Source organism: Ascaphus truei, unplaced genomic scaffold (assembly GCF_040206685.1).
Source record: "Ascaphus truei isolate aAscTru1 unplaced genomic scaffold, aAscTru1.hap1 HAP1_SCAFFOLD_650, whole genome shotgun sequence".
Lineage (NCBI taxonomy): Eukaryota > Metazoa > Chordata > Amphibia > Anura > Ascaphidae > Ascaphus > Ascaphus truei.
The window spans coordinates 59,557-79,356 of NW_027456983.1; the positions used below are offsets into that span (position 1 = coordinate 59,557).

Here is a 19,800-nt window from a genome sequence, read left to right on the forward strand (position 1 = left end):
ATTATATATATATATATATATATATATATATATATATATATATATATATATATATATTTATATATTAGGAGTTTGATGTATGTTTGTTTTGAGAATATGTCACCATCAATGTGTTTGTTTTTTTACTGCATATAGAAATAATGAATGTTCTGTAATTAGTGTGTACAGTATATATTATATATATAGTGCTAGCATACTTTTACACCATGTAACATGGATATATACTCTGTTAGCACTAGGATTACGTACTGTAGGGGGTATATTTAGTAGAGGAGACTATATAGTGTGACTGGGGTACATGCAGTATGTTGAAATATGGGGTATATATATATATAGTATGTTATTAAAGGTAATGTAAAATATATGCAGGCAATATACAGTATATTATTACAGGGGTTATATTATCCTGTATGCTGACACTAGCAGTATATACCGTACACTGTATATACTAGCCCTGCTGATATGCCTTGTATGCTCCGTGTGGCAGTATGTCCAGCATATTAGACACAAGCTTATTGCACACACGCTTGTGACTGGCAGTGTGGTAATTGTGCCCTGTGTGCTTCCAGAACATGGGAAGTGACCGTTGGAAGAATATCGGGGGGGCCCCCCAGATGGAGGACACAGTACAGGAAAAGTCTCAGGTAGGATGAGGGAGCAGCCTTATAATGGAGACACACCTCACGTGACCATCATTTCCCTACTGTATCCCTGATCAACGTTCCCTCACCCCCCACTGCCTTCCGTGCAAGTCCATTGGAGGATAAAAATCTGTTATTTCCCATCTACACTAGTTACAGCTTAATGTTACAACCCCAAGCTTGTGTAAATTGTTTTGATGTCGCACTATGCAGCACTTGAGGAGTTAGGTTACCATTACAGCGCCTCGCCTCCTGCAGGGTCATCGCTGACTTTGTCTGGCCTTAAAGGGATGTTTATTTTAAACCTATAACCCTCACCGTCGCTATCTATTCCATTGCTGGCCTCTCTGGCACAGAAGGGGTTTAATGACTATTTACTGCCCATGCCCTAAAGGAATGATTGGTTCTTATTCACATAGACCCAGCCATGTATGCAGAGCAGCGCAGAGCAGCGCAGAGCAGCACACAGACACATGGTGTAATTATACGTTGCCTATGGAGATACGAGCATCAGCCATTCAAATCAAAAAGGGAGCGTCGGTGATAAAAGGGGTTAAATTATCACTTCTCCAATGACATGCTGAAGACCAGGACTGGCCAACTCCAGTCCTCAAGAGGCACCAACAGGTCTGGGTTTCAGGATATCCCTGCTTCAGCACAGGTGGCACAATCAGTGGCTCAGTCGAAGACTGAGCCACTGATTGAGCCACCTGCGCTGAAGCTGAGACTGATTGAGCCACCTATGCTGAAGCTGGGACTCATTGAGCCACCTATGCTGATGCTGAGACTAATCGAGCCACCTGTGCTGAAGCAGGAATATCCTTAACACCTGACCCGTCGGTGGCCCTTGAGGACTGGAGTTGCCCACCCCTGCTGTGGAGCTTTTTTTGGGCGCCAGAAGTGAATAGAAATACTCGCCACCATTCTGTGCCGCGTGCGCCGAAATGCCACATGGCAGCCCCGGCCTCCACCGCGACAGAAGGAGTTCATATTAATCCCACAGTCATAACAAAAAAAGCATGGCGGCTGCCCGACCGAGCGCGCGCGCGCAACCGTTCCCAGCGCCATCTTTTTTATGTCCCGCAGCCAGAAATGAGACGGTAAGCCCCGCGCGGCAGGATTCTCGCCGCGCCTTGTAACGAGACCGCGTGCATTCGCAAGACCGGGCAGCGGTGGGAAAGATCAGGATAATATGGCGGTCTTGTGCCCTTCGGAAGTGCCAGATAAACGAGCTGGCAGATGTCACACGCAGTAAGACTGCTCACTGGGGAGCCGCTCACGCCAATATCGCATGCATAAATAAGGCAGCAAGTTTGCATGGCTCACCTTAATCTGTGGTAGGGGGCGCCGGAGCCGCCGGCAGGGCCCATAAACCTCTCACGCCGCCCCCCCCATCCATCTTACAGCTGTAAAAGTCATCAACAGAACCCCTATATATGTTCCGGGGGACAGGGAGGGAGCACAGAGTTGCTGTTGACTCCTGCAGCACCGGTGGGTGGCTCCTCTGGCACTGACAGTGTTAAACTTCTGTGTTGGTTTTGTTATACAGTGAAAGCACTCGGCGTTGAACGCCTTCCCTAGCGTTTGTTTACTTCTGCTTCCATAACTTGGATAGCTTTTTTTCTTTTCTTTTTCACATGCAGGGGCATATTCTGCAGGGAGTGTGACATATATTCCTGCTTGTGTTAGTAGCAGAGTAACAGAGGAGGGGGAAGGGGGAGGGGGTGCGATACCTTTTATTGGGCCCAACAAGTAGTTGATATGTTACAAGCTTTCCAACCTCTCGGGGTCCTTCATTGTCTGGGGGTCCTTCATTGGGTATCGCTGTGCTTTTTTTAGGAGCATTTAAATGCTAATATAAATAAGTACTTTGTCTGTGTGTGTGTCCCAGTGGGAGTTAGGCTTCGGCCTTGTGCCGGCGCTGCACGCGCTCCTGCCAGGCAGGTGGCGCGTGCAGCTCTGTTCCCCGGTCTGGGTAGAGCTGCAGGGAGAAAGACGGGGGGGTGGGGGAGGGGCATGGCGGGGGGGGGGGGGGGGGGGGGCATGACGGGGGCGTAGCGGGGGGGGGTGCGGCCATGACGTCGCCCGGCAGATTCGCCCTCATTGGCTGAACCGCCGGGGTGGGCGTGGCCAGCGCTCTGTCGCCAGACCTGAAGACAGTTTTTCTGTCTTCCGAAAAATCTGGGCGCGCCGCGCGGCGTCCGACCCCGGTAGCGGGCCCGGCCCCATCGAGGGGCGGCTCTTGTCCCATAGCGGGCACTGCAGCGGGACCCGGCCTTGCGCAGCACTGTCCGCTGCAGGCACCTTGGTTAGCCTGTCACATCTAAGGTCACTGAACACCAGAGTAATAATGGAATGACCTTTATTGTTCGGAGAAACCTTTTCACCTGAATTCTCCCTCGCGTTTAGGAGGTGGCAGACGCTGCAGGTGTTGAAGGGGTTGAGGGACACTGCACACCCCCCCCACGAGCAGAGGCGAATGGGTTAACTCGCTGCTGGCCAAGGGACCAGCAGAACGTTTCAAAAATCCTCAGCCTGTGCAAAGCATTGCACCACCGTTTCTTTCAGCGGTCACTCGGCCCTGTGAGTGAGAACCTGTCCGCAGCGCGGCCCAGAAACTGCCCGCTACAAATGTCTTAACAATGTTGGCTACGCGGCACTTTGATCTCTAATGGGGTTATATATTAAAGTCTCCAATGGAGCTCATTGTCCCCCCCCCCCTTCCACCCCTCCCCCAAAAAAATAAAAATAAACTCAAATGAATTTGCACATATTGGATAATGCAAAAAAAAGACACCGCCATATTTGCAGCAAGTTCCAATTTGGGCGTCAAATCTGCCCACCCCTAACTGATACACAAACTCCTTTTCATGCACCAAGTAAGGAATATCGTACCAGATTTAGCAAAGAAAACTATTCTGTTGGAAGCAATAGGGGTTCCTGTTCATTGCCCCCCCCCCCCCCAACTGCATCAGTTTGGCGTTATTCCACGACGAACCCCTTTGTCTTGTTCTTTATCAACCCGTTACTGCATTAGTAAGCAACATATGGATAAATACCTTAACCATGAGACTATGCAGCCATTAGGGTGCTAGCCGCCCCCTGTTGGGGCTCCTTGTGTAGGGACCATTACGATACACATGGCAGTACCCCAAATCTTTTGCATATTTGGTAATATACAGCAAGCTGTTAAAAGGCTGAAGATCCACATTGCATATCAAATGGGTTTTTTTTTTTTTCAAAGCTTTTATGGGCAATCAAGTTTGGATTTTAGGTCTTGACTGTTAATAAAAGCTGGCTTTAGGTGTGAGTCTGGAGTTCCAGCTCTGCAGCTTCCTATTCTCACCAGTGATAAACATGAAATAATGAATATTATTTTTTTTTTAGATTTTGCTCCATCTCGTGTATGCAGCGATCTGCAGGCCCAATACACCCCTATGCCAAAGAGCTAAAATCACATTGTGTTGCCACTTCTGGAGCGACATGAGTACTGATGCGGCGGCCGTTATTCGAACACTTCACGCGTCACGTACATCGGAATCCCGATTTGAAACCGCGGGATGAATTCCAGCCTTCCCGCACTAAGATGCGAGCGCGGCGAGAGCAGAAAAACGAATTTTAGTGTTCTGGCTATTAAAAACATGAAATTGACACAGTAGCACAGTACTGTACACATTACAATTCATCCATTTTATTGCAAACGAAGAAACAGAATCCATGAAATTCAAACAAAACATCCGCGATAAGCGCGGGTGCCTGGGGCGATTCGCCACGTTTATGCTGTATGGGGAACAGCAGAGAACTGAAAATCGGCATCGAGATGTGTTCGAATAACGGCCGCTGCATCAGTAGGTGTTGCTAGGATTTGGAAGATGTTAGCCCACCCGGCAGTGAAAGTGGTGGTCCGTGGAAGACATTCTAAGCCTGTTTAGCGTTGGTGCAAAGCTCGCTGCCTCCAAACTATGGACGTATTTATGCTTTAAAAATGTAAAGCGAATGTAGAATGGTTCTGTGCACTAGAAATGTACAATTCCCTGAATTTCTGATTTGTTTGAAAATTGGAATTCTCACCCCCCCCCCCTCAAAAAATGCAAAAATGAATCGTCCAAAAAATTAGGAAATTTTCGTTTCCAGATACTTTAAATAAAGCAAAACTTTTGTTTCCTGCAGAATCCAATGTCACGTCGGGATAACCTCACCATGCCCCCCAACTGTACCTACAGATGTAGCAAAGCGTCGTGTCTTCCGTGCCGCGGAACCAAAGGATTAATGCTAATGGACGGGGGGGGGAGGGGGGGTGGTGACGGCTGGGTGGGGGGGTGCGCGGCCCTGGCCGGACCATATATAGGGGTTCTGTTTATAACTTTTATAGTTGTCATTAATGGTACCTCATTTCTGACGGTCAGCTAAATACCGCAGCTTAACGAGTAATGACGTATTTCCCACGTTGGTGGATTCGGAGGCCCCCTCCTATTATATCCAATGCCATCTTCCCTGAACCTGTCAGCATTCGGTAAAGCAATAACCAGCACTCCGGAGGTCTCGGTATAAGCGCGAGAGTTTAATGCAGGGTCGCGACTCCGAACCATGCGTGACGTAAGGTCCAGCGAGGGATCCGAGTCGTTGATCCTACGTTGAACTCTCACGTTTAAGCCGAGACCTCTGGCATTCTGGCTGTTGCTTTGCGTATCGGATTTCCTAAGTTATCAGCAAGTTACGGGGGAATGTATATCACGCGTTCTTTAGTGTGTGTATGTATTACTAAATCCCAAAATTCACGTTTTATCGGGAAAATTACGTATGGCTATAGGAAATGATGTATGCCTCCGTAGGAGGTGCTGACGTGCTTCAAGGAACCCCCCCTATCTTGGATTGTCTGATGAACAAAAGCAGGGGGGCAACTCCAGTCCTCAAGTGCCACCAACAGGTCAGGTTTTCAGGATATCCCTGCTTCAGCACAGGTGGCTCAATCAGTGGCTCAGTCTTCGACTGAGCCACTGATTGAGCCACCTGTGCTGAAGCTGGGACTGATTGAGCCACCTGTGCTGAAGCTGGGATATACGGTGTCCGTGCTCACTGCTCTTGCTCCGCTGGGGGCTGCCCTGGGAGAGAATACTCTCGTTCTTCCAACACCTGCCCTCGTTGTGCTGTTGGCTCCTTCGCAGCTGCTCTGGGCCATTGGGTGTCTGTGCGTATTTGCGGCCCGGTAGTAGGGAGAGGTAGAACGTCGCGAATCTGCATCATTTTGCTCTAGTTCACAGCACTATTGCATGGGCGAGCGGCGCTATTTCATGGGCGTGGCGGCGCTATTTCATGGGCGTGGTGGCGCTATTTCATGGGCGTGGCTGTTTCTGCTCCCAAGTCTGAACCTGTTGGATGTTGGGGTGAAGCCTTTTGAACTTCTTAGGTTCCAGATCCACAGTGCTCTGTTATTCACTGAATAATGCGCTAACTTAAGGTGACGTATCGTTAAGTGGTAACGGGTATCTTCAAAGCTCACTAGTGCTGCTTTCGGCCATAACGGTCCTTGCGTTACTATACCGGCCGTTAGCGCCAAGGATGTGCAGGAGAGACGTTCCCTCTAACAGCGCACGTCCCCAGAGCGCTGCTATACTTACCGCGCGGATACAACTAGACGTTAGTCAGGTCAAAGCTAAGAGTGGCGTTACTCCCACCCAGACCCTATAATAGGTCTGCTACAGGGTCTGAGTGTAAGACCACAGTTACGTCTGACCTAACTATCATATGGTTATTTACGGGGTTCTTTCCCTCTGTCTTCTCTTTTTTTAGCTTGAATTAAATACCTATTCAGGGTCTTGATAGGAGTAAGGCCGCCTCTGGGTAAGACGGGCTTAACGCCATGTTATTTCAAGCTAACTCCAGGCTGCGCTAACTTCACATGGCGTTAAACCATTGCTAAACGTATAGTGTTTCCCAGATTTCACGGAAATTGTTATCCAGAAACGTTTCCGACGCCTCAGACCTGCACGGAGACGCCGAATGTGCTACAACCCTTCTCACTGACTTCCCCACACCTCTGGAATGTCCTTCTCCTCAATCCCTTCTAACACCCTCGCTCCCCACCTTTAAGATTGATCTTACAACACACCTCCTTAAAGAAGCATATAGGTAGCTCCGTGGTTGAGTACATGCTATACACTTCATACATCGACCTTGGCCCCCTGCAGACGCACTTACCAGAACCCCTTCCTACTGTCTCTGTACGTTCTTCCTACTTACCAATTAGATTGTAAGCTCTTCGGAGCAGGGACTCCTTTTTCAAATGTTACTTTTATGTCTGAAGCGCGTCTTCCCATCATGTGTTATTTATATGATTGCCGTGTGTATTACCGCTGTGACGCGCTATGTACATTAATGGCGCTATATAATTAATGACATACATACACCTCGTTATAACCTGTGCATCATATAACTCCTCTTGTTAACGCTCTCCAAACTGCAACCTGACGGACACGGCGCAAATCACAGAGCACAGTCCTTAATACATTGACACACCGAGGCAACAGAAGAAAAGGATACTATTTGTGTCAATTGTATCAATTGTGCTCTATATTTGCCGGGATGCATCACCCCCCGTGTCTGTCGCCATCCTGTAGCACGTCCGCACACAGGAAGAGAGGTGGGATGATGCCCATTTGACTGTGCAGTCGCCTCGGGCAGCGGACGGGCACCGTTTAGGATAGCACAGTCAGATGAAGGTGAGAGTTATGTTGAGTGACTGTGGACACATTATGAGTGCACAGTGCACACAGTCAGCAGCCTGACTCTCCCAGCCCACCCGCTCACACTGACAGCTTCCTTGTCAAGAAACGGCTTTCATTATTTCTTCACTCGGGCGCTTGATGCCTCTCCTGTTGCTTCTCCGATCGCCCAGTGTGCCTTAATAACAGCTTTGCCCAGCATGTGCTGTTTAATAGTGGCGGGGAGTGGCCTGGTGACAGAGGAAGGGGCCCATCGGGGTGCAAGATTAACACCCTCAGTGCCAGAGGTTCCTTACGATGCATCGAGCTCAAAGGGTTAGACATCTGCCTTCTTCTTGGCTGCTTTAATATCATTTTTCACATCAGCTGGAGGGAGCGGTGTCCTTCCAACTACTAGAAAGTCAAATTGTATCAATATACTCTACATGTAAATTATAATTCTATTTGGAATTATTATTTTATTGTGTTTGATCTCAGAAATATATTGAAATTGATGAAGAAATAATGTGCTTGATAAACCACTAATATATATATATATATATATATATATATATATTTATTTCTCCCCATAGAGTTTACAATCTAAGGCCTCGGCCATGGTTCTGGCGGGCGGAGGCGCGCTGAGGCTGAGGGAAAGCGGGTGCCGTTCGGGGGCGTGTCGGCGGGCGGGCCAGTGATGTCACGGAGTTGGTTCGCCCTCATTGGGCGAACCGCTCACGTGACCGGCCCTGCGCTCCGGCAAGCGGGAACATTTTAAATTTCCCTAAGACCTGCGCTTCCGCACGCTTGCGGAAACGTAGGCGAGCCCCTACTAAAGCCGCTCTCATTGCGGCTGTAGGGGTTCAGTGCCGAGCGGAAGCGCACCTCCGCCCGCAAGCACTAAACATGGACGCGGCCTAAGTTTTCGGGAATTAGGTATGCAGATACTTTTAATGTTTTTCACTAGAATATGTGGGTGTGTTTTTACACTGCAGCAAGAGTGATCAAAAGATTATATTATTCATACATCAAAAAAACAACAACATTTCGGGTCGGCTATAGCACCCTTATCAGGACAGGCACATGTGCCAGGTAACATGCATGTATATATCTGCGTATGTACACTGTTTGTGTTATGTGTCTATGTGAGTGTACTGTATGTTCATGCATATACATATTTGCACTATTCACTGATCACATTCTTTATATAATCACCAGACATAATATACTTATAGTGTTTTTTTATATAGATATGTTTTCACAGTCACGGTCTGGTCCCACTCACTCTCTGTCACCTCCTTGATGTCTAGGCTGCCTTTGCATTTCAAATTAAAATAGCCTTCTACGGTACAGTATGTCTCTACTGTTAATATTCACACCAGGCAACCAGTTTGTAACTCATTTTATTTCACACTTACTGTCTACATCCACTGTAACCAGATATCCCTCTTACATACACTGTATATTTTATTGTGTTTCTGTATTTCTGCCATACCCGATGAAGGACCCTGAGAGGTTGGAAAGCCTGTAACAGATCAGCTACTTGTTGGTCCAATAAAAGGCATCATACCCCCTACTCCCTTTATTACTGCATGGTAGAAAAGACCAACACGGCTACCCATCCTTTGCTCATCAGGGCAGTAGTTTATGGTTATGATGCTGTGTGTGTGTGTGTGTATGTGTATGTGTATGTGTATGTGTATGTGTATGTGTATATGTGTATATATATATATATATATATATATATATATATATATATATATATATATATATATATATATATATATATATATATATTTAACCCTTGTGAATCCACTGTTGAATGAAACCTTCTCAAGATCTTCCAGGTACTGTGGTTGCAAGCTTCTTCTCCACCTTGCTCCGACAAATGTGGACGTCGTCTTGGTCTTTTCATTTCCTCGGGAATCCAGTCGAGCGCCATCTTTGTCCAACGATGGTCATTCTTTGTGGCGATACATTCGGCAAACTGTCATTTTAATATATATAGAAATATAATTGTATTGTAATCCTTGTTTGTTTGTTATAAGACCAGATACGTGGCTGTGCCCCATAGAGATCCCAGTACTCTCAGGAAGACTGGCTGAGATGCACAGGGTCACTTCTTCGCCCTGGCTCTCCCCGCCCCATGATAACCTGCTGTATTATGTCGCTTGCTGTCACTCAGGAACACAATTACACTGTATAACTGCAGCGGAACACACAGTATTCCAGCTCTCTGCCTTTGCATTGTGGTCACACAACAGCGTACGCCTCTTTTACACTTATAAGAATTGTCATCTATTATAGGTGGATTTGTATGCAGAGTTCCTAGTGCAGCTGTAAACCCTTTTAACCCTTCCCCGGCCAGAGCGGGCCCTGCACCGCATTGCCAAGCAATTCTATTATCCTAGAGCCAGACGCCGGGGGGTTGTGCGCTAACGTTTCCCCGATGCCGGCGCTGGATTACTTGCTGGTGGTAAAAAAAAAAAAAAAAATTAAATTTCCCAACAAGTACACTAAATCCCTATCTTTTCATTATAGTAATTAAATTGCTGCACTTTAAAGGCAAAGCACTAAAGCCGCCACGAAAAAGAAAAAAAGAAAAAAAGAGGCAGGCGGTGAGCGTTTTCTGTGCGAAGAGTTTCCGACGGCTGCTTTCCTCTTCTGTACACAGCCCATGATATTGCAGCTAATTCCTGCACGGACGTAGTAAATGTGTGTGATCGATGTACAGTGCTGTGTACACGATCAGTGTAAAAAAATAGTAATGTAACTAACGCATGATAATGTACGTCCCTTCCCCTGTAGAGAACCAGCTGCGGGTACATCCTCTGCACAGTCCTGCTGTCGGTAGCTGTCCTGCTGGCCGTCACCGTCACCGGAGCCGTGTTGTTCATGAACCATTACCACGCCCCATCCACCGAGCCCCCTCCGGTCATCACCACCAACATGGAAGACCCCAATGCGCTGGTGACCATTGAGAGAGCCGACAGCTCCCACATCAGCATCTTTATCGACCCCAACTGCCAGGACCCCTTTCCCCGGCTGGAGGGGCTGCAGTCCTCCTTGCTGTCTGCCCTGGCTGCTCATGACTCGGAGCAGAAGGCGGTCCAGGGGCAGGAGCGAGCGCTGCTGGCGGGGCTGGCTGACCAAGTGGCACAACTGGTGTCTCAGGTGTCCCGGCAGCGGGCAGACTGGGAGAGCCTGAAGAAGGGGCAGCACGGGCTGGGAGCAGAGCTGGGGGCGCTGCAGAGCGAGCAGGGACGGCTCATACAGGTACTGCCTTGGTTGTGTTCTGATGTTAAACATTTCCGTGGAGTGTCCTAAATATGGCTGCCATGGGAATTCTGGAATACCTGCACAGGGTTTCTTTTTAAAGTAACACCAGTCAACGTGGCATATAACCATTAGCTGTGTGTTCTGATAGTGTTATTGTGGGGAAGTGCCGTGGAAGGAGGAGGGGAGGGAAGAGCTTTCCAGAACCGCTCGGAAACGGAGTACCGTTCAGTCTCTCACTGCCTTTGAAGTAGGTGAACCTAGTTCAAATAACAATGTCACCTGACCATAGACATTTTTTCCCCATGGCCTCGGGCACCAAAATTAGACTGTAAGCTCTTCAGAGTAGGGACTTGTTGTGCCTGCACAATTCTGTGTGTGGCGTTAGTGTACACTGTCAGTGATGTGAAAGGAAAAAAGATGATCCTGGTTGTTTAAAAGACAGGACTGGCAGAGCATCCACCTGACAAAGTATTGCTGGCCGTTCTGGCAGTGAAGGGGTTAACCGCGCATCCCAATATACGTTCTATAGGAGGCGATTGCCCTGCGTTGCTGGGCTTTAACTCAGTTTGTTAGGATCATGTGCTCTCGCGATCCTCACCCCTTAGGCTCACTCTGTCTGACCTTCCCCCGGCTGCCTCCTCAGCTCCTCTCAGAAGGGCAGAGTCACGTGGCACAGCTGGTCAGCTCAGTCAGCGACGTTCTGGAGACGGTACAGAGGGAGCTCGGCTCTGCACGACCGCGTCTGAAGGCGGATCTCCAGCGGGCACCACCTAGGGGCGCCCGGCCTCGTGGCTGTGCCAATGGTAAGATGTACGCTTCCTGCCCGCGTAACTTCGTATCTCCCAACCCACCCCTTGGAATCCAGTCGAGTACCAACTTTGTCCAACGATCTGGAATGGGGTTCCGTGTCTATAAATGGTGTTCACGTTCCTCTAGGTTCCAGACCCCGGGATTGCTATGACATCTACATGAGCGGTCAGCAGGAGGATGGGGTGTATTCTGTGTTTCCCATACACTACCCCCCCGGCTTCCAGGTCTTCTGTGACATGAGCACTGATGGAGGGGGGTGGACGGTGAGTGACGGTGACGTCCCCTTCTGTGGCAGAGTGTAAATCGTACGTTTAAGATGCAGGTAAAATACAGGAAAGCAGAGTACCCTTATATCTTTACTGTATTTTCTCATTAACCTAATATGCGGACGCGCGTGTGTGTATACACACACTATATTATATATATATATATATAAAAACAAAAAAGTGTGGCGCCAAAAAATAATACTGTGATATGAATAAATTAATGGAACTATAATTAACAAATAAAGAATTGTGTAAAGTGTGTAATATTTAAAATGTGTATAACTCTTAAACTAGTGTGACCTTTTGAAATTCTATTATAACACAACCAATAAAAATTATCATAACAGTGCATAAACGTGCTAAAAAAAAAAGAAAACAGAAAAATCAATAAAAATCCAACCAGTCCTTCAATAATTAGTCCATAATGATGAGGTTTCCGATGTTGATAAAGGGTTCTTTGGGCTGCTCTCACACGGGGTAAACCACCTCCACAGATATCTACAGACAGAAAAAGAGAGAGAGCGCACGCCCCATAGCATAATATTGCATAAAATTTATTAAAAGGGGGTGGGGGGTGGGGGGGGTAGGAATCGCACTCACAGGATGCAAATAGTTAAAAGGCAGTTTGTGAATATATCACCACCATCCGGTTCTGGATACTGGAACACGTCTCCGTGGACTCCCTCAGGGCTGCCAGACACGATCACCAGGAACCAGATGTATAAGGCTCCGTTCGCTGTCTGTGTATAGTCCAAACTCCAGCTCTCACTTCCAGTGGCCGCCGATTGTATTCCCGCGCTTGGTGTAGGCTTCTGCGCGTGCGCGGCGTCGTCGTGATGACGTAATCGCGCTCTCAGTACCCTGACGCGTTTCGTCACCTGACCGGTAACTTTCTGAAAGGGCTGATGAGAACTTTGAGAAAGTTACCGGTCAGGTGACGAAACGCGTCAGGGTACTGAGAGCGCGATTCGTCATCACGACGACGCCACGCACGCGCAGAAGCCTACACCAAGCGCGGGAATACAATCGGCGGCCATTGGAAGTGAGAGCTGGAGTTTGGACTATACACAGACTCGAACGGAGCCTTATACATCTGGTTCCTGGTGATCGTGTCTGGCAGCCCTGAGGGAGTCCACGGAGACGTGTTCCAGTATCCAGAACCGGATGGTGGTGATATATTCACAAACTGCCTTTTAACTATTTGCATCCTGTGAGTGCTATTCCTACCCCCCCACCCCCCACCCCCTTCCCCCTTTTAATAAATTTTATGCAATATTATGCTATGGGGCGTGCGCTCTCTCTCTTTTTCTGTCTATATATATATATATATATATATATATATATATATATATTATATATATACACACGTACGTACGTAAAATTTGTTGAAAGCACTCCTGAAGATGAATAGTTTGGGAATTGAACCAGGTTCCCCTGCTTCAAACTCAGTGTTGGCTCCTTGTGACCTTGGGCAAGTCACTTTATCTCCCTGTGCCTCGGGCACCAAAAACATAGATTGTAAGCTCCACGGGGCAGAGACCTGTGTCTGTAAACTGTCACTGTAAAGTGCTACGTAAAACTTGCAGCGCTATTCAAGAACATGCTATTATTATTATTATTATTAATAGAATGGATCTTTATATTTTTCCCTTCCTGGACTGCTGTGGACACACACAAATACTTTCACCTCGCAAAAATCTAAAAAAAAATCTAAAAGGTAAATAAAGAAGTAGAAGATCCCTGGGACAATCCTGTAATATTCATTAAGCCCTCAAGCAGCAAAGGGGTTAATTGGCAATGCCAGTAACGGGGCTTGTTTTGAGTACCGCATGATAATACTGATCCGTTCTGATATTGCTTCGCAAAGCGTGGCCAGCCTTCATGGAGCAGGAGGGGTTAATATGCCCTCCGTGACAATGGAGAGTTCCTGTCTGTTTAGGGATCTCAAATACGCGCTGAGTATACGCAAAAGAATAAATATTTCAGCATTTTGGTCCACAGACAGGGTTTCTAGCCAAAGGGGGGGATTCATTTTTAATGAGGGGAGGATAAACAAGCCTGACCTGGCCTCACTCTGTTCCACGGATCTGCCACCTCCATTGGTTATATCAAGCCTTACCCTGTTCAATCCCCCTCTCCTGGTCACCGCCTCTCTAGGGTTGCCATGTGGCTTCTCCAAAAATACTGGACACAATGGTGAAAGGTGCAATGCACTCGAGATACACACACATACACACACGCACACACACCTCACCGCTCCATGCTGTTTCCCCCTCTCCTTTGCCCCTCCCCCAGGCTCCAGACACCTCCTCCTGATTGGCTGCTGCTGGGTAATGCAGCCAATCAGAATGGAGGAAGCTGCCCAGCCCCCTAGCAACAGCCCTGCTCTCTCCCTGCTCGGGGAAATCCTGCAGCCTCCCAAGCCGGTCAGGTCACTATGTCCAGAGAGGTAATACCGGTATACACATACATTTTTTACTGGACAGTGTGTCCAAATACAGGACAGTCCGGTTCAATACTTGACACCTGGGAACCCTATCTATCTATCTATCTCCCACTTTCTACTATCTTACCATCAATCGCTTCACACCCCTCTTCCTTTTTCGGACCCCCCTCTCTGTACTCCCTGTATAACCCACTCTCTTCTCTCCTCTGCTCCCTCCTTAGTGTCTGTGTCACCTTCTCTTTTCTTCCTACATATCTGTTCTACCTTCTCTTTGTCCCTTTTGAATGCCTCTCTCCTGGCCCCGTCTCACTTCTGGCTTTGTCTCCTCCTGCCTTACACAAACACAAAATTACACAACACAAATGTGCCCTACTTCTTTGCGGCACAAGGTCGGAGCAGATTATTAATCGGGGCTTTCCTTCTGCTGCCTCTGTGTTCCAGACACCTGTGGGATTGAATATTCCGATCCCATGCCAGCTTCTCTCCTGGGTGTAGCACAATCTTCTGGGATGTAAACATCGATGTGAAATATGTTTAAACTCCATAAACTTTGTAACCCTTCCAGCCACAACTCATTGGTCATTCTACATCGAACATGCCCTGGTACTAAACTGAAGGTGATATATCAAAGAAACCATTCCAACGGATACAGTATGCAAGGAGATGATTTTCTTTTATACATTTGGCGCTGGTTGGATATAGCTTTCAGACACAATGAGTCCCGCCCTGCAGAGCTTACAATCTAAGTTTGCTGCCTGAGGCACAGAGAGAAAAAATGACTTGGGTAATATCACAAGGAGCCGACACTGGGATTTGAAGCGAGTTCATCCACATGTACGGCCGTGACAATACTACCTGATCCATATTTGATACCTAATTCCTATTGTTATTTTGCTGGAAGTGTTTATGCCGAGTTTCATCGCAGCCTGTGAGGTCTGTTACCTTGCAAGTTGTGATACCTTTTAATGGGCCAGCATGAAGAATAGACGTGAAGTCTCCATTACAGTACATATGTTTGGCCGTTAAAATGTAGCACAACCTGCAAGGAACGTGCATCCTACAGGTGAAGTAATAGGTTCTGTAAATGATGCGGGAGCGCTTATTACTACGCATTAGCACGTCTTAAGTGGATCTGGGCTCAAGTGTGACAGTCCCGCTTTAAGACAAACTGAACACTTTCCCCCCAGTACTTGGGCCACGTCGGTGTCGGGGGTGGTCCTCATGCAAGGTCTGTCTGTTTCAGGTGTTTCAGAGGCGAGAGGACGGCTTGGTGAATTTTTTCCGTGGATGGGAACATTATAGGGACGGCTTTGGGAAGCTGACAGGGGAGCACTGGCTGGGTGAGTGACCCCGCGGATAATATCAATAGTATATTAATTTCAGCGATATTACTTCATCAAGCATTTGCCTTTGAAATATGCTGTAATCTTCTGTGGCAGCAAAGGGGTCAATACAATTGCAGAACATTGCTCCATTAACATTTGTAGACCTGATGAGTATTGCTCCCGTACACAGAGATATGGGCGATGAGGCTGTTGGCTGCAGATGTGCATATTCAGGGCTTTGTGTGCCAATCTTCTTGGACCCTGCTAAAGAATCTTAATTGAAATCAGAACAGAGGCTGTGGGATCACAGAGATACCTCAATTTGCATTTGGCATTCAGCTGACGTCCTCATTTGAATAGAGAAAGCTGCATTCGAGCCCCTCCAGTCCTGCTCAGACAGGGACAGCAGTGAAGTGATGCTGCCACTTAAGAACGGGAAAGGTTTACTCCTGGGTAGTTGATTTTTACAACGAGCACCAGTCTGTTAATCCCTCTGCTGTTGGAGGGTCTGGCCAATGCAAAGGACACTCGTGTATAACCAGGACTGGGGTACATGACACATACACAGCACCTTGTGAAGTTTCTCCCCTTCCAGCCGGCTCCTGCCCGTCACGTTGAGGGACATTGCTTATTGTCTCACGTTCTGTCCCCTCCTCCCCAGGCCTGCAGCGGATTCACTTGTTGACAATGCAAGCGCATTACCAGCTGCGCATTGACCTGGAGGACTTTGAGAACTCCACGGCCTATGCTCAATACGGCAGCTTTGGCGTGGGCCTGTTCTCTGTGAACCCTGAAGAAGATGGTTACCCTCTCACTGTAGCCGACTACACGGGAACAGCAGGTGAGTTCTGCTGGGGCTTTGGCCCTGTCACAGAGGGGGCAGGATCTGCTTTCCTGCACACACTGGATAAGTCACCTACAACCATATGTACAAAGTAATGCTAAGCCATAAGGCCATTCATTTGCATGGGCCATCATGTGTCGTGCAGCATAACCATACTTTGTCAATATGGCCAGAAGCCATAGACGTAACAGACTCTACTTCTATTCAATTAACGATTTTGTCATAGCGGTGAACGACTGTATCTCTCCACCTATTCAATGAGCTACATCCTCCTACATTCTTACTGTAGATCATCACAGTCTGTGTGTCCCTGTGTCATTCTAATGAGACTTTTAGAACTTGCGGTGACAGGGTTTTCATGTACTGCTCCACCAGTCTTTATATATGTGCCAAGGACGCTACCTTTGTCTATGTTTAAAGTCACACACATTGCACATCTTCCGTGATTATCCACATTTTGGACATTGGGTTAAAAGGACCACTATGGAAGACAAGAAAATGTCCGAAGCTTGTAAATGTGGAGAGGTGCATTTACATTCCCACACACTGTTGTTCTAGTCTGGTGATATTGTTCCCTTCTGTTCTCCAGGAGACTCTCTGGGGAAGCACAGTGGCATGAAATTCACCACCAAAGACCTGGACAACGACCACTCTGAGAACAACTGTGCCAGCTTTTACCACGGAGCATGGTGGTACCGCAACTGCCACACGTCGAACCTGAATGGACAGTACCTACGTGGGCACCATGCCTCCTATGCCGATGGCATTGAGTGGTCTTCCTGGACGGGCTGGCAGTACTCCCTCAAATACACCGAGATGAAGGTTCGACCCCAGCGGGAAGAGAAGTGACCTCCTCCCTCCCTCTCCATGGGGATTTTGCAGGGGAAATCACCGACTCTTACAGACTTACTTACCTGGCTGAGGGCATCAGGTCAGCGAGGGTCTGTGGCCACTGGTCAGACTGCTGGGGCTTAAGACTGCAACACTACTGCCCTTGTCAGCTTATTGTGCTGCCAGAGCTATGGTCTGGGGCAGGTTGCAGGAACCCCTTAAACAAAATCACTCACCAGAGAGTAGAGGGGAAGGGGACAAACAAGGGGAATGGGGAGAAGGCAGCCCAAGGGGTGTATTGGGGAGAATGATACCAAGGGGATATGGCTGGAGAACATATGCAGAAGGGCCCTCTTATCTTCCCCTGCCCACTGCTGCCTGTCACTCTCCTAAACCATGTTCCTGTTTGCTGCTGGTAGTGTCGGTGCAACATTTCATGGCGTTGCTGTCTCTGTGCTGTGAGTCAGGGCTGGAGTGCTTTAATGTTCGGTTACCTAGTAAGCCAGCTCAAAAACCACCCAGCATCAAGACAATGTCCAGATAAGATATAAAAAAACACACACACGTTTTTTGTGCACATACCACATTTTTTGTGTCCCAAGACAAAAGTATGTATTGTCAGTAGCCCTGTGTCACTTCAGTGCCAGCAGTATGGTGCCTTGCTGTGTGTTGCTGGAACTTCCTATTCTGATAAGTGTTCAAGGGGTATGTGGCTTTGAATCCATTGGGAGAGACTTTGCAGGACCTGTGACTATAGACCCCTCTCTATATTCCACAGCCCATGAGGATGACACGGATGTTGACGCCACACTACCCTGCTATATCTCCTCATTGTTCCTGCACCCTCCCTCACGGGGGGGAGGGCAGATATGTAACCCCAGCAAAAACTCTGAAACCTACCGGTCTACAACATTGTAGCTTTAGGGGGGCCTGAGGCATTTTGTTTGCAGGGGTACAGCACAAAGCATCAGATGCCAGAGGTCAAGCCAGCATGCAGCAACCAGTGACAGGGGCCATCGCAATAGGCTCTTATATCACCTTATATTTCCTATAAAGATCACTTAAGGTAAATGGAATGAGATTGGAGATAGACCAGAGCCTCTCCCTCCGGTGTTGCACCCTGCACACAGCTAATGTTACCAACTGGTTCCTACTCACTTTGCAATGGGAAGTTGTTTATGGAAACACTTCTTACGCGAAAAGTGCACCTGGTCAGTTTCACCCAAGCCTGGATGGACCTCTCGGATAAACAGATGCCAGATAGTAACTTTATACACGCTGTAACATATCACCTGCACAGTCGTGGTACCAAAGAAAGAATGGTCCATATTGGTAACTGAGCCAAGTTGCCACAGGTCACCAGCAGCCCTCATCCTTTCTGTGTCTCTATCTCTTGGTCGCAATGCCATGTTTTTGCTGCACTGGCATTGAACTATTTACCTGGCAAAAGTGCAATAAGAAGCTGCCCTGTTGCTTTAAACCAGGGGTGGGGCAACTCTAGTCCTCAAGAGCTCCCAACAGGTCAGATTTCAGGGTATCCCTTCTCCTGCACAGGTGGCTCAATCAGTGTGCTGAAGCTGGGACTGATTGAGCCACCTGTGCTGAAGCAGGGACTGATTGACTCACCTGGGCTCAACCAGGGATAAACCCACAGATACCCAACAATCAGGGTTACCCCGATAACCTGACCTGTTGGTGGCCCTTGAGGACTGCAATTGCCCACCCCTGGTAGAAACTGTTCCCTCTCCGCCAGTGAAGCGGTTACTATTGCCCCTTTTTTCAAGACCATACCAAGATTTACTCCTAAACCGTGGGGAAAGGGCACAGAAATAAACCCTCCGCAGGGCGTCCGTCACCTCTCGCCCCACACAGTCGGACACTCTGTAATAAAGCATGATGCGTGCATCCAACTCGTGAAATCATCAACCCGTTGTGAACATTTCCACATACGCTACCTGCGCATTGGCAGCTGGGGGCCGTAAGCAAGTGTTTTGTAAATGAAAGTAACCCAGGTGAATATAAGCTGGCACTTAATGAAGCATGTTAAAGTTTGGTTGGTTAAACCCGGAGTGAAGCACAAGAGGAAAAACAAGCAGTGAACAGGCTTCTCATTAAAGCTCATATCCCACCATTAGCGAACAACCCCCTCCCCCGTTGACAAGTAAAATGATTTGCTTTTAATGTCTTGGTTAAATGAGCGTGAAGTCTTCTAATTTATCCTGGGCTGAGAAAGAACTCTGCATGGTCACCTGAGCTTGTGTCCTCTCCAGCTAGGGAGGAACAGGTGGAGAGACGGGGGCCAGGGAACGAGATAGGGGGGCAGAGACACACAGGGGGGAGAGAGATGTTGGGAAGAGGTTTACATAGATATGTGGTGGGGAATAAACCTTTTATAGAGGGAGAGATGGAGGAATAACACACAGATGGGAGGAGAGAGACAGATGGAGGAAGAGAGACAGTAACAGATATGGAAGGGGGAGAATGACACAGATGGAGGGAGAGTGAAAGAGATGGAGAAAGAGAAAAAAGAAAATAGACGATGAGGAGGAGTCAGGTGAGAAGATAAATGGAGGGAGAGTAACGCCCAAGATGTGAGAGAAAGGTAAACATATTAGGTGAGACAATCGGAGTTCCATAACCAGGATTGGTTGGTCCTC

At 47.8% G+C, this 19,800-nt stretch overlaps 1 protein-coding gene across 3 annotated transcripts in view; it reads left to right on the forward strand.

Moving 5' to 3' along the window:
* Nucleotides 1-19,337, forward strand: part of FIBCD1 (fibrinogen C domain containing 1) — a 29,063-nt gene extending 9,726 nt beyond the window's left edge. For all 3 annotated transcript variants that reach the window (XM_075584564.1, XM_075584563.1, XM_075584562.1), the window contains exons 2-8: nt 570-644; nt 10,151-10,618; nt 11,265-11,424; nt 11,558-11,694; nt 15,387-15,483; nt 16,130-16,309; nt 16,902-19,337. In XM_075584564.1, coding sequence (XP_075440679.1) covers nt 573-644; nt 10,151-10,618; nt 11,265-11,424; nt 11,558-11,694; nt 15,387-15,483; nt 16,130-16,309; nt 16,902-17,161 — 1,374 coding nt within the window. In that variant the 5' untranslated portion in view covers nt 570-572 and the 3' untranslated portion in view covers nt 17,162-19,337. The remainder of the gene's footprint in view (nt 1-569; nt 645-10,150; nt 10,619-11,264; nt 11,425-11,557; nt 11,695-15,386; nt 15,484-16,129; nt 16,310-16,901) is intronic.
* Nucleotides 19,338-19,800: the final 463 nt, after the last annotated feature.